Source organism: Bactrocera oleae, chromosome 3, assembly GCF_042242935.1.
Source record: "Bactrocera oleae isolate idBacOlea1 chromosome 3, idBacOlea1, whole genome shotgun sequence".
NCBI lineage: Eukaryota > Metazoa > Arthropoda > Insecta > Diptera > Tephritidae > Bactrocera > Bactrocera oleae.
Window position 1 is genome coordinate 7,304,626 of NC_091537.1, and position 13,820 is coordinate 7,318,445.

A 13,820-nucleotide genomic window follows, 5' to 3' on the forward strand; every position below is an offset into this window, starting at 1 on the left:
ATATGTATAAACATTGTGATTGATGTGACAGAGCCACTAAAAAAATTACACACTTTTCGAAAAGAACAATAACAAAAACAACTATGTACATGCTACTACATAGTAAATTGCAACATTGTACAAATTTTTGGGATTTTATTGCTTGTTAGATTTAGCCAATTTTAGGCAGAGCTCAGTTGTTGCAAGTTTGTTGTGGATTTATTTTTTAATTTAATAAAGTGTGGAAAAAAATTATGAATTTAGCCAAAATGGTAAAAAGTGTTTGCTAAAGTGGTTGGAAAATATTTGGAATGGGAAAAACAACAAACAGATAAAAATATATTTAAATGCTTTAGCAAACATAGTTTACACAACTTTTTGGGTGTTAGATATTTTTGTAAAATCTTTAAATTTTAATATTTTTTTCAATTTAAATTTTTTTTGAGTTAAATAATATTATATTTTTATTTGTTTGCGTAGTTTATGTACATACGCCTTTAGCATTTTTTGTGACTGACATATCGTCATATATTGTGGCTTATTTCATCAAATCGGGCATACGGCAAGATTTTTGCATTTATTAAAATTGAATTACGAGCGCTGGTTTCAGTGGTCGCCACAAAAATAGTTGGCGTAACAAAACTAAAATACCGTAGAACTACATTTTAGCGGCGTTTACTACTTGTTGTTGCTGCTGTTGTTGTATAGTACAGCACATAGTGTTAAACGTTACACCGTATTGGGGCCAATTCTTTTCAAATTACAATCGCTGATATAATCTATGGGCACAATGTGTTATATAGAAAATGGCATGCCACCAAATATGTGCGTCGTAAATGAGAATTATAATTATATTTTTGTTGTTTTTTTCGGTGATACGCATAATTTATGATTTCAAAAATGCCTTGCTATGCGTTCAAAGCTAAAACTTTGGCGAAATTTGTAAGCTGTCACCAAACTGCCAGTAGGCATCATATTTTTACCAAAAAAATTAAATAAAAATAAACAAAATTAATAAAAAAAAGAAGAAAATAAAAACCAAAAAAATGCATATATATTTTATACCAAATAATAATCGAAATTTTTGAGCAAAACGCGACCCAAGCTGCCATTAACGGTGACATTTTGTCATAAATCCATTATAATTTATATTTCCAAGCGCGCCTTTTGTTTTGCCACTATACAGCGTTGCTTTAATTATTGTTGTTTTTTGGTTTTGTAGCACCAAGTTATGTTGACAGCTTGGGAACCAGCGCTTGACTGGTATCTTCCAAAAATGGTCACATTCACTTGGTTACACCTCGCACTTGAGTGACTGAGTCTTCGTTTGATGGCAGCGCTTTGACACGAGCTTAGCCTTTGGGCTAGGTAATATGCTCTGTATAAGTTGTTGGAGTTTTAGCTTTATTTGTTGTTATTCTCGGTTGTGTGTCTGTTCGCTACGCATTGAATTACTCACCAGAATAAATCGAAATGAGGAAGACAAATACAATAATAGAAAAAAACTGTAACAATAAAGTTTATAAACAACAACAATTGAAATTTTCTAACAATTCAAGCAAACGGATTTCTAATTAATCTCGATCCCGTCATCAATTTAAATGCTTGCTGTATACATAGTTTATTGCTCTCTGAGTTCAAAAAAAGTGAAGTCAATGATTTCAAAATATTAGATGGTTTAAAAGAGTGACTTTTGACTTGGGAATCATTCATTAGAAAAACAATACATATACAAATAAACATACATACTCGTACATACAATATATACGTACATATTTTAAGTTTAAAAAGTGAGCTAAAGTTTCTGTGAGAGAAAAAAAAATATCATAGAATTCGCAAAAAATCTTGAAAAGTGTAGTGAAAAAAAGAGTATTTGGGAATTATCGAGTGACACTAAAGATTATCCTGATTTGCTTAAAAGCGCCTAGCGACTTCTCGGTGTCTTTTGTTTCAAAAATACTGCAACTGTAATACTATACATATCTGCTTTATGCAGCTTGCTTGCTATGCTTTTTTTCACACTCTCACATTATCTGAGAGTATTATTGTATGTACCCATTAGACTATGTTCACATGAGGAGTCCTTTGTCGTTCAAACCGGTTATAGGCCAGGCTATAGTTCCCACGTAAACCCTAGCATATTCTCTGTCTCTATAAATTAAGGAAAGGTCTCGAACTTCGATTGTAGCTGAGTCAATTAGAAAGCTTTAAACCCACAAAAACAATCAATGCAAATTATTACCTTGCAAGCAATTACAAATGCAAATGACAGACAATATATGATTTTAACTTTTGTTTTAGCTACCAACACGAGCGAAACTGTAAATGCGTTCATTTGCTTACACAAATATTGAATTTTATGTTTCACAACTTATGAAAGCCATATTTGGTTAAATCTATTGGGCAATATTTTCCCCGCTTTATTTGCACTTAAAAATTGCGTAAATATTCAATGAGGTTAAATAATTTTTTCAATTGGTTTTTTTGTGTGTACCAGTAAATTTTCGCATAAAATTATGCACTTTGGTGAAAAAATTAAGTAAACTGACCGCTGATTGATAGGAGTATAAGTGTATATACATATGTAGTTATATACATATATGTATGTACATATGTAATATTATACAAACAAAACCTTTTGGCGAGCAAAGTTATGCTGGAAAAAATATATAGTGCAATTTGGCGTTACGATCAGCACCACGTCGCACTCATTCCTATATTTATGTACCTACATACATAGTATATATATGAAATTTTATATTGTAGTTTTTGCTCTCATATATGGTATTTGTAAAGGTTTCCTCAAGGAAAAACATATTAACACAGATTCAGAAGATATTTTACTGAATTAACTTCTAGCGCACTCTGATAGCTCAAGTACCAGTGTAAAAGTGTCGCTTGTCCTACTAAAGACTATTTTCATAAAGAAACATCATAATTCTAATATAATCGATTGCTTTCCTGGCTGTGATGTATTAAAAAATCTTTTTTTTCAAGCTTTAACCAAACATTGAAAACTATCACCTATTTTACTTTAATTTTGGGGAATAAGTCTTCGAATGAAGATGAAAGTTTACCAATAACAGAGCTTTCATTATTTTCTTTGTACAATTCAACTATGTATATTTTCCTTGAGGGTTTTATGCCGCACAGGTATACTTGTATATGTATGTTCGTATGAACCTTTATATGTATTTATAAGTTCAATCATTCAACTGTGATACTACCGCCGCCAGCGAGTGTACATAAGTTGCTTGAGCTTTAGTTGGCAATATGCGTAAAATATTGCGCGAATTTATATCGCATGCGACTTATTTGTTTTCCAAAGCGTTTTTGTGCAATTTTGAAGTTTTTCTGCGTTTGCACGACTTGTTGTTTTTGTGGTAGTACCGCTTTTTATGATGACTTAATGGCTGTTGCACACCAAATAAGGCAACATATCGAACAAAAACTCACTCGCCGACTGGGGAACACTTTCTGCCGGACTGACTGGCGGCCTGTGCTGGCAACTGTGACGGAAAAAGGTGTAGGCACCATATATAATATATGCATGTGTGTGTGTGTGTGTGTGTCAAATAAAAGCGAATCGAATAAAAAGTTTGCGAAACAAAAACGGAATAAAATGCCGCGCTGCGCAAAATTGTAGTTGAAATATAAATATGAATGCTGGCGTATAAAAAAAGAGTTGAAATAAAGCGATGAACAACAAAGCAGAGATGCAGCGGTGGCAATGAAACGCAACCGCCAACTACAAAACACCGTAAAGTGACCGAAAAAACGTCAGCAGCGCGAAAGCACGGAAAAAATATTAATAAAGCAGAAAGTTATAAAAATAAAAACTACCGAAATGAAGAGTTAAAAAATCAATCGGCAACCATAAAACATTGTTCGGAGTTTCGCAAGTGTACAGCTATAGGTACATATACTATATATATTACAAATTGTGGCAGCATTGTGTGTGCAAAATGACCGAATGGCCCCATCAAAATGCAAAATGCGACATTGCGCTGCAATAAAAAGTGACTTTATTTTTATCGCTACCAAAGCGGTTATTGTAGTGCTTGTTTTTATTATGGTATTGTACGTTGGTGACGTTGTCAACGCTGATTGAAGATGAGCTGTTGCAACAGTGCGCAATATTTTATGATGGACAATGCAACCATGCGCCGCTGACTGGCGGCTACAGACACAGTGGCGCGATTGCGAAGTATATCAGGAATTTCAATTAGTCAAGAGTCCGAAAGCCGTTTTTACCTTTTGCAGTTTGACAGTCAAGCTCAATGGCCGAAATTCCAATACCTTAACAAGAGTTGCTGTATGAATCCCATTAATAGACGTTACAAAGCTCTTATCAATATCTTTTGGGTCCTCAGAGCCTCAAATGAGTTTTCGTTAAGACGTTTGTCTGAGAATTGCTATACATTAGTACGAAGTTTAGGAAACGTCAGAGAAAATTTGGGTCTGCAGACTTATAGGTAGGTCACCTGGTAAAGAAAAACGATAATAAATCTGTTAAATATTCTTTTTCTGCGAATATTTTAAGAAATTTATCGATGCTGCGATTTTATTTAAAGAAACTTTTTAGTAAACTGTTCCAAAATTTTCCCAAAAGTTTTAAAACCTTTCTGATTTGGACATTTTTGAGATCAACATACACTACTATACTTAAGAGAGTTATAAAATCTGAATTTAATAAGTGCTGCGATTTCAGCGAACAGCAAATCTAGAAACAGAATCGTTAAATATTTGTATCGTGTGACTACTACTATCTTAGCATAAACTCAGTGAAGACCAAGTTGTACGGAATAGTGTTACTTTATCGGCTAAAGTAGCGGCACCGATCATTAATATAGCTTAAAAACAAATTCGAACGAGAAGAGGTCTTACAGTAGCTGAATTTATAGGCGCCTTGTTCGTTTTCTTGAGACTGTAATTCTCAGTTTTAGAGACCTGATTTATGTTCCATTTAGGTTCTATCAAAGACTAATAATATCAGCAATATATTACCTAATTATGAATAATATTTCTGTGCTAATCTTGAATGGTCGAAAAGAGTGCCCCAAAATTTAATTATTTTTGAAGAAATTTACACAACAAGACTCCACAGTTATAAGCCTTTTTATGGCAAGGTAAATGGAATTTCATTTACTACCAAAAATGACAAGAAATAACGTGATGACACCATCATGAATGTCACCACCAACGTTGATTCGTACCTGACTCTAAGTGATACATATAGCTACACACACATTCATATAAGGAGAAGAGTAATCTCTGCGTACGAAATATCCACGCACAGACAATTCCCAAATGCTTTTGCCATTTCATTGAAATCAATCAGAAATTCGCATATACTTTTATTGACGTACAATAAATGACAACGAACATTGGCAGCAATACAATGTAATGCCATTGCCGAACGAGCGCGCAAATGGAGAATCGAACACACGTAGCGGACAAATGAGCAGTGTTGATTATCTATCTGACGCATACAGTGTAGCACAGGTACGACGAATACGCCAGTGAGTGCGGCATGTAGTAAATAGTCAATTTGACAAACAAATGACACGCATTTACAGTTCGATTGTTGGATTTAATGTTAGAATTATGTAGAAGTAATATGCATAATGGCGACACACAGTCTTCCATTCGTTTTTGGGATAACGGTTTGGCGAAATGTCAAGTACCTCGTTAAAGAGGCACGCATTCCGCAAATTGCTGTTATGCACGTATTGTATTTGCGCGGCAATAACTTGCAATGGCTGGCAGACGAAGATCATCGTTGTCGATGATGATGCCATCAACGGCAGAAATATACAAATACTTGCATAATTCCATCAGCAAAAGCATACTCGAATCACTAGTGGCAATTTTATTGATAATTTTTGCATTCTCAACAGAATTTGCGAAATTTTTATGCTTTTGTTTGCGCATTTTTCACTGCCTTATAAGCATCTCATTATTATTATTATTACTATATTCCATACTTTATTGTAAACATTTGCTTTTTATGCAAGTCTTAATGCGGCATACCATACTTGAAGGATTTATACCTCTATATGTAGATATTTCCAATGCTGATACAGACATATTTATGGTATGCAATGATAATTTAATTAGCACTTGTGTAAAAATTCCTACTCCTTGAATTATTTCGGTTTATTTAGGTCATATTCTATATATGTATAGTTGTTTGCATTTTGATGAATATGGTTGAGAACCTGAACTAGAACTGCATTGAATTGACACCAATAATAAATGTAAGCCCTTACTCGACGACATACTTGTATAACCACAATATACCGTTATAGCTTTGATTCGTTTGTTGCACAAGCTGATTCTATTACCCTGGCTATGAAGAGCTACATACTTGTATAGATATGTGAGATTTAAGAAATCTTTGCGATGACAAGTATCTCAAGACATAGAACGACTTGATTAATATACCTAAATAATTCCTATTCGATTTTCAAGAAATGAACTCAGGCATTTAGGTAGACTGCTTCTGAACTGAATAGCACAACTTTCCCGTTGAACCCAAAACAAATTAAAATAACTTTTGGACTGCGTTCAGCGTTATCTTTAGCCAGTATAAATATTTTCTCAATCGTTCGCTCTTCTCAGCAACTGCCCTTCATTCCTTTTAGTAGTAAAAATTTCTTCCTCACTAAGGTCTCCATGTAGTATATAACATTCCTTATACTCAAATAACCTCAGAACCGAACAAAACTCTAAGAGTCCGACAGAATTTAATGGTATATGTTTTACTGCTAAAAATACTGTGAGTTTCTAAAATCATTTTTCAAGTGAATATCACATTTTCTATAATTTTGAATACTCGTAATCAAAGCAGCGAACACTCAAGTTGCCTGCAAAGTTGACAACCCTGTATTAAATCATAGTAAAATAGTAATTAATTTAATTAGAGTAAGTTAAGATTTCTCACGCATAGAGCTCTTTCAGCTGACATAAAGGTCGCTACAAATATTAATACAAGAGCAGGCAGATACATAATTATTTATTGGCTTTTCAGTAATGACATATGACAGGAAACTCCGTGAAGCAATCTACATCATCCCATTGGTGGTCCACATACAGTCTTGAACAGCGTTGGTTACCGCCCTTATTATCAGGTTGGCCCAACTGCCAGTTTTCAAAAGAGAGTGGCCGACCTCTTAAGCCCCAACGGAATGTTGTATTGTCTTCCAAACGATTAGCAGCTAACCAGTAATTTTTATTCTGCAACTCTAAGAATTAGAAAGGAAGTTAAGATATAATATATATATATAGGTATATATTATATATATATATTTCAAAAGAATTTACTGTAATGTTGGGCCATTTTTTGGAATTCTCGGTTATCAACTGACGACTCCAGTGTAAGCAGTTCCATACCAAGTTGAGTACAGAAACCATAGGCGGCAAACCAATTCATCTACAAAAAATTTTGATAATTATATATACATATACTTTTACTAAATTAATTTCTACTCACTTTGCCCACGCTAAATACTATTCCATCTCTACTAAAAGCAGAATCTGCGTAAAAAATATAAATATTTTAGCATATATTTAATTTTCTTTTGACATAATTTTACCGTACTCCGTTTCGTCCTTATTGTTTTTTGCTTCTAGGACATATATTTGAGTAACAATAATAAGTAGCAGCAAATGTGCTAGCTGCTTCATTGTTATAGAATAAAAGTTCGCTGTTTGAACTAGATCCGAACTATGGAGTATAGTCTTGATATATATTCATATTTTAATAAAGTAATATAATATATATGATTATAGGTAATACAAAATTTCACACAAGCAATCAAAGTGTAGAAAAGTTGAACACCATGACGAAATTATAAAATAAGGAAGAGTTTAGGTGGCTGGAGTCGCTAGTCAGCTATTAGATATAATGTTTAGAATTCAGAAAGTTATCAAAAATATATTACGTTTTTAAAAATCTTTCCTAGTTATTTCGGGTTAAATGTAGTTCTACCAAGGCAGTCTTAACATAACCGGAATCGACTTGTATCAGCATAAGACCTGTCAATATTGAAATTTTTATCAAAACTTCAGCAACAGCGCTCTAAGACTTACGAAAAATATTAACCTAAACCACAAATTTTTTTTCATGGTTTACACTTACTTTGTTACTATCTAAGGTAAACATAATTTTTGAGACTGTGAGTAAGTTCATCTAGGAAATTTCTCACAAGTTATTTGAACTCATTCGTCATACAATTTAAAACAGTTATTTATTTATATATACTTGTAATAAGGAAGTCAATTCGAGTTAAACTCTCCTATTTCTAATTGAAATGAAGCTATAAAAGCCAGCAACAATTAATACTTTTGACATGCAGCTTAAAATTTAGCAATACAGTCTTCATCATCCCACTCGATAGATTTGAATAACTTCATGCAGATTTTTAATATATGTTGATTGTTGATCAACTTGATCAGTATTTCATATAGTGGTCTTTTTTATCACTCTGTCATCAAAAATTCTTGGCATCAAAATAATTTGATAATTACTGTTCAAATAAATGAAAGTACAAATAAAGGGTAATCAGTGACGGATCTCGGTAGTGTTCGTTTCAAAGATTTCAGTAGAAGACAACTTGGTGAACACACGTCATACTAAGTTGCCTTCTTTTTCAGATAAAAACACTGAGCAACAAAGAAGTCTAGGTCGCAGAACGGAGGTTATTAATCAAGACCAAACCAAATCAAAACCCAATTTTCGTTGCCGTTTTGATAGCTAATAGGCTCATTATCTTGTAAGTGACCAATGTAATACGCTAAAATAGTGAAGTGTCTACAATGAGATAACTCTTATTCGATTATTTAACGAGTTCAAGGCGGTGAAACAATAAAATTAAAGTATCTGGAGATGTTAGTGATATTTCGTGCATATTTAAAAAACTGCAGCTAACTTCAATATAAATTCTTCATATGAGCTGGAACATACAATAGTGCCGTCCAAATATGTATTCATTTATAATACACGTTACACATTATGGAAGTGAGTGCGATACTCCCTCATAAAAAAGCGTAATGTTCCGTTTTGAATTTCAAGAGATTTGGTGGCAGCTCAGATAGAGAGAGTTAGAAAAAAAATTCAGTCAGAAGACAAACCATTATAATATTTGAGAATAAAGTAAGCTATACTTTTAAGCGAAAGATTTCTTTATATATACATATATGTATATATATGGGATCAGATACTCAAGTATTTTATGTATTTATTTTGATAGCTTAAATAGGTATATCTTTTTCGCTTCTAATTTCGTTATTTTTATTTAATTTTCTAAATTCACATGATTTTTTCTATATTTACGAATTTGTTACTCATCGCGAGGCCGCAGCACTCTTCTAATCACTTTGTTTTATTTACGAAGCAATATTTTCCCAAACACACGCACACTCAATGTTTGGTAATAGGAAATAATCGGTGATGGATGACTTTCACTCACAGTAAATACAAATAAATAAGTAGGCAATAGAAAAAAGGAAGGTGGGAGAACAAAATACTTGTCTAAAGCAAAAGCAGACAGCTTTGTCGTTCAAATGTCCTGAATTTAAGGCTTAAATACTTACATGTATGTGTTATATACATGCATATTAAGGAGGGCCAAAAACAGACGATTTTTTTTTTCGTGTGGTAATCTGAAAAATATGTGACCATTAGTCTATTTTGGTAGAGCGATAAATTTCCTACAAAACTATGAGAGTTCCGATTTTTAATGATTTTTTTTTGCATTGAGTTATAAAATTCCGTTTTGTAGAGCATTTGGTTTCTAACAAAATCCATGAAACGAGAGATTTTTTCAAGTACATTAGTTGGAAGCGAGATATGAATTTTTCTATCTGATTATAAAAAAAAAAAACACAAAACTGTAATGCAGAGAGAAGAAGATAAGATAAGAACCAATTTTTCAGAGTACCAAGCGCAAAAAAAGTATCGACTTTTTAAACCCCCCTAATACACATACATATATGTGTATGTTTAGATTATTTGTGTGAATTTGTGCGTGTAAACAGCGAATAAATAGTCGTCAATAGCAAAAATGAGTATAAATTTAAGTGTATGTGTATGTTGAGAGAAAAGGATATGTTAAAAGGATTTGTGACATGTTTGGCAACAATACTTCGATAAATGAATAAACAAACCTTCTTATAAGAAGCTTTGATATGTCAACATATAGGTACATATACGAACGCACAAGCCCTACTGGAACCCATTGTAAAATCTACACTACATTAATAAAATTTGACACAACTGGCACAGCACAAGTTTTTAGTCCACTACTGCATCCATTTTTTTATTTCTACTAAAAATATTTTGGTATAATAGCGCCCAAAACTTCTTTATTTTATCGCACTTCAATGACTTGTACTTATATGTGACACTCTTTTATAAGGACGCAATACATGTCTGAAACATGGTTGGCTTGTCTTGTCAATAATTCCAACTCAGATTGATCTGATATCAATATACTTGTATATAATCTTATAGGTGCAAACTTCGAGACCCCAATTTTTTGACGCTAAATTTTCGTTCTCTGACAATTAGTAAGAAATCAAGACATTCTGAGGGTTGACAATGACAATTGGTGGAGTCTAAACTATCTTATGGGAAATTTATGCATAGAGGGATAATCTCTTCCGTTGTGAAATAATGTCGTCTAACTGTAAAATTATTAATATGGGAAGAATGTATATACGACCAACTAACTTGAGCTTACTTTTGTGGTCGAAGGCGTTACAAGGTTTAATGACATTCTCTTCTTTGCAAGTCTGTCAAATATTTAAGTAGCTCAGAAGTATCTTACTCAATAGCTGTCTTCGATTCGCGAAGCTATATTCTCCAGCGAATCGAACCAACTATACCAGATGCTCAATCAAACGGGCAGCACATGTGGTGCAACCCTACGCTAACATGTCTTCGGAAGCATGCGCAATAGTATTATGATTCTATTTTTGTGGAGAAATGCTTTTTCTCGCGTTACAAACGTTGCTGTAATCCTTTATTTTCGTCTATATTCTATTCTATTATTTATTTTAAATCTGAGTTTTAAAAATAAGAGAAAAAAGAGCTCAATTCAATAACTTTGTTGTTGATTTTAGATGTAATTTTTTTTTAGAAGAGAGCTGAAGCGAGCAGAGAAATGGCGAATCGAAGACAGTTAATATCATCTGCATCCAGTCTCTTGCTCAAATTAAAACCCTTGAAACTTTACTGAGGTAGTCATAACCGAATATTACTAAATCTCGTTTTCTTACCACTCTCTCCCTCGGCGAGTTGGTTGTTACCTTTTACCCAAGAATTGCTTATTTCAATCTGGTTTGCAATACAAAGTTCGCATATCAGTTTGCATTTATACAACGATTTCTGGAAATCATTTACTAATTTTTTTCTCAATTCTCTCTCAGATCACTGCTAGTATGATGTCACTAAAATATAATGCTCCACAACGATCCTTTTTGCCATACATCAGTCATGAGTTTTCGAATATTACTAGGCATACTCTTATACTTAAATAATTCTCAGAGGGTCTATACATATCTGTATAAACATATGTATGTAAATGTATACAGTTATGCAGAGAACAATCAATAAAACTAAAATCAACAAATGTTTAAGTGAAAGCAAAAGTGAATTGATGAACTGAATGTAAAGCTCTAGCAGGTGGTGGGGCTTTCAGATAGGAGAAGCTTATGTGCGTCTGTATGTCTGCGTCGATGGTTAGTGGTTAGTTTGTATTTGTTAAGCAAACAAGTTGTCAACAGCATATTTAAGCGTGATTAAGTATATAAAAAAAGGATTTAGATGTCGCATTAAGATATAAATGAAAAGTACAAACACACACAAACATTATGTACATATGTATGTATATAGAAAAACGAAATGTAACGGCATTAGTTGAGTATAGATTTCCATTGTAACCGAGAGGATAAACAGTTTTGTATGCGTATTTAGTTGTAAGGTTGTAGGAAGATTGATAATTTGTTGAATTGGCGACAAGCAAAGGCAACAACAATAAGTAGTTGCGGTATGCTGAAGGATGTAGACTCAAAAAAAGGCAAAAAAAAAAATTAAAAGGAAATTGAATTGTTTATCTGTGGGAGGATTAGTTGGTATTTGATTGAACGATATTTAAAATCCCTTTGACGCCCAAATTTATCGCTCAAAAGACTGCAGTTAACTAAATGAAAAAATTTATTTATTTTCCCCACTCTTTATACTGTTTAGTATCACTCGGTATCTTTTACTAATGCGCTGTTTTTTCCTTTGTCTCTCCTTTCGTTTCTAGGCTCTCTGCGGTGTGATCTTCCAAGTTCCTACAATGTCCGGCGATCGTTTGCGCATCAGCACCGTGATGGAGATCATCAAACCGAATACGGTGAAACGTATACAAGGCTACGGCTTGCCCTTCCCTAAGGACCCATCGCGAAAGGGTGATCTTTTGGTGGCGTTCGATATACAATTCCCGGAAAAGTTGACCTTCGAACAAAAGGAATTGCTCAAGGACTTGTTGACATGAGAGTGCAATAATACTAGTAAGCAGAGTTAAAGAAACAGTAGCAGTGAGCTAGTGCGTAGAAATGAGTGCGCAGAGTCTGTATATATATATATATGTATATGTGTACGAATGAGGCAAATGAGTGAACAGAAACAATAGAAATAAAGAATTACTTATATAATAGGAACAACTGCAGCTGATACCCCACATACATACATTTACATCGCCATACGAGAGTGAATCTTTTTGCAGACACCATTACAACAAAGAGGCAGTGCGTAAAATTTGCCAGTATCACTAACATTTACTGCCCAAAAGAGAAAAAAAAAAACAAAAACTCTCGCTCTCTCTACCATCTATCAACCGTCTGCTTTGTCGTTTTTTTCCGATCAACAAACTCTTTCTTCACTCTCTAAACTTTTTTGTTTTGTGACAAATTACTTTTACTGTCTAGAATTTATTTAAATTAAAACGGAAAATAAATAATTTTTGTGTAAAGCAACTAAAATTACATTAAATGCAACATCTCTACGTCCTCTACATGTTTTAATTTTAATTTTAACTTTATTTTTTTGAAATAACATTAAATTATTAGAAAAACACTAAATTACTATGTGTGTTTTTTTTCTGAAGGGCGTAATACTTTACCATACTATAGAGCAATGGAGGAAAGGGGGAATTTTGAATGTGTGACAGCGAAGCATCACTATGGGAGTGATCCTCCCAAACGCTGTGGGGAAATTGCGAGTAGAACTCTTTGCAGTAGTATTTACACAAAGAACATGATCTCTATGGGCTAGTGTGACGTCAGTAAAATAATTGTCAAACTCGTTGAGCGTCAGACACTTAACCTAAGTACAAGAGTACAAGAGAATACGATGTTTCATGAATGTAAAAAAATTTGCATGATTTCCACTACTAAATTTAAGGAATTAGGATTAGAATCCTAGACAAATGAAATGATGGAGGACGCATTGGAAGACATACATACATTACAGCTATTGTAATCTTTGATCTCGAGAGCTTAAAACATACACTGTGGAGGCTATTTTGGTTTAAACAGCGGAAAACTATATTGTAACTGATAGAAAACATTAATCCCCTTATTCAGGGGTTAGAACACTGCCGATAAAGTTTAAAAGCTCCCTCGTCAACATGCCTATTATTGAGAACAATTTCTTTCTCAAAAGGAATATGTTCCAAAGATTGCAAAACTTTATGCCTAACTCATGGCATATGAGAAGCGACATAAGAATGCTGCTAAACTATTATTTCTCTTCTTTCGCTCATGAACACTCACCACCTGAAAAATACTGC

General features: G+C 33.4%; 2 protein-coding genes across 5 annotated transcripts in view; one reads left to right on the forward strand and one right to left on the reverse strand.

Annotated features, from left to right (window-relative positions):
• Positions 1-13,110, forward strand: part of LOC106615569 (dnaJ protein homolog 1) — a 48,589-nt gene extending 35,479 nt beyond the window's left edge. For all 4 annotated transcript variants that reach the window (XM_036358911.2, XM_014231842.3, XM_070107386.1 and 1 more), the window contains exon 7: positions 12,294-13,110. In XM_036358911.2, the coding sequence (XP_036214804.1) occupies positions 12,294-12,524 (231 nt within the window). In that variant the 3' untranslated portion in view covers positions 12,525-13,110. The remainder of the gene's footprint in view (positions 1-12,293) is intronic.
• LOC106615626 (C-type lectin 37Db) lies at positions 6,982-7,747 on the reverse strand. Its single transcript, XM_014231934.3, has 4 exons — positions 7,578-7,747; positions 7,475-7,518; positions 7,306-7,414; positions 6,982-7,226 (listed from the first exon to the last, which is right to left on the reverse strand). Exons 1-4 carry the CDS (start codon positions 7,666-7,668, stop codon positions 7,009-7,011), a joined length of 462 nt encoding a protein of 153 aa, XP_014087409.2. The 5' UTR covers positions 7,669-7,747; the 3' UTR covers positions 6,982-7,008.
• Positions 13,111-13,820: the final 710 nt, after the last annotated feature.

What these genes read in the sequence shown, in the direction of transcription:
- LOC106615626 (XM_014231934.3), bottom strand. Translation starts at nt 7,668, where the DNA reads ATGAAGCAGCTAGCACATTTGCTGCTACTTATTATTGTTACTCAAATA. An exon ending in TAAGGACGAAACGGAGTACG is followed by an intron (nt 7,519 to 7,577) that starts GTAAAATTATGT and finishes TTTTTTACGCAG; the next exon opens with ATTCTGCTTTTAGTAGAGAT. An exon ending in TAGTATTTAGCGTGGGCAAA is followed by an intron (nt 7,415 to 7,474) that starts GTGAGTAGAAAT and finishes AATTTTTTGTAG; the next exon opens with ATGAATTGGTTTGCCGCCTA.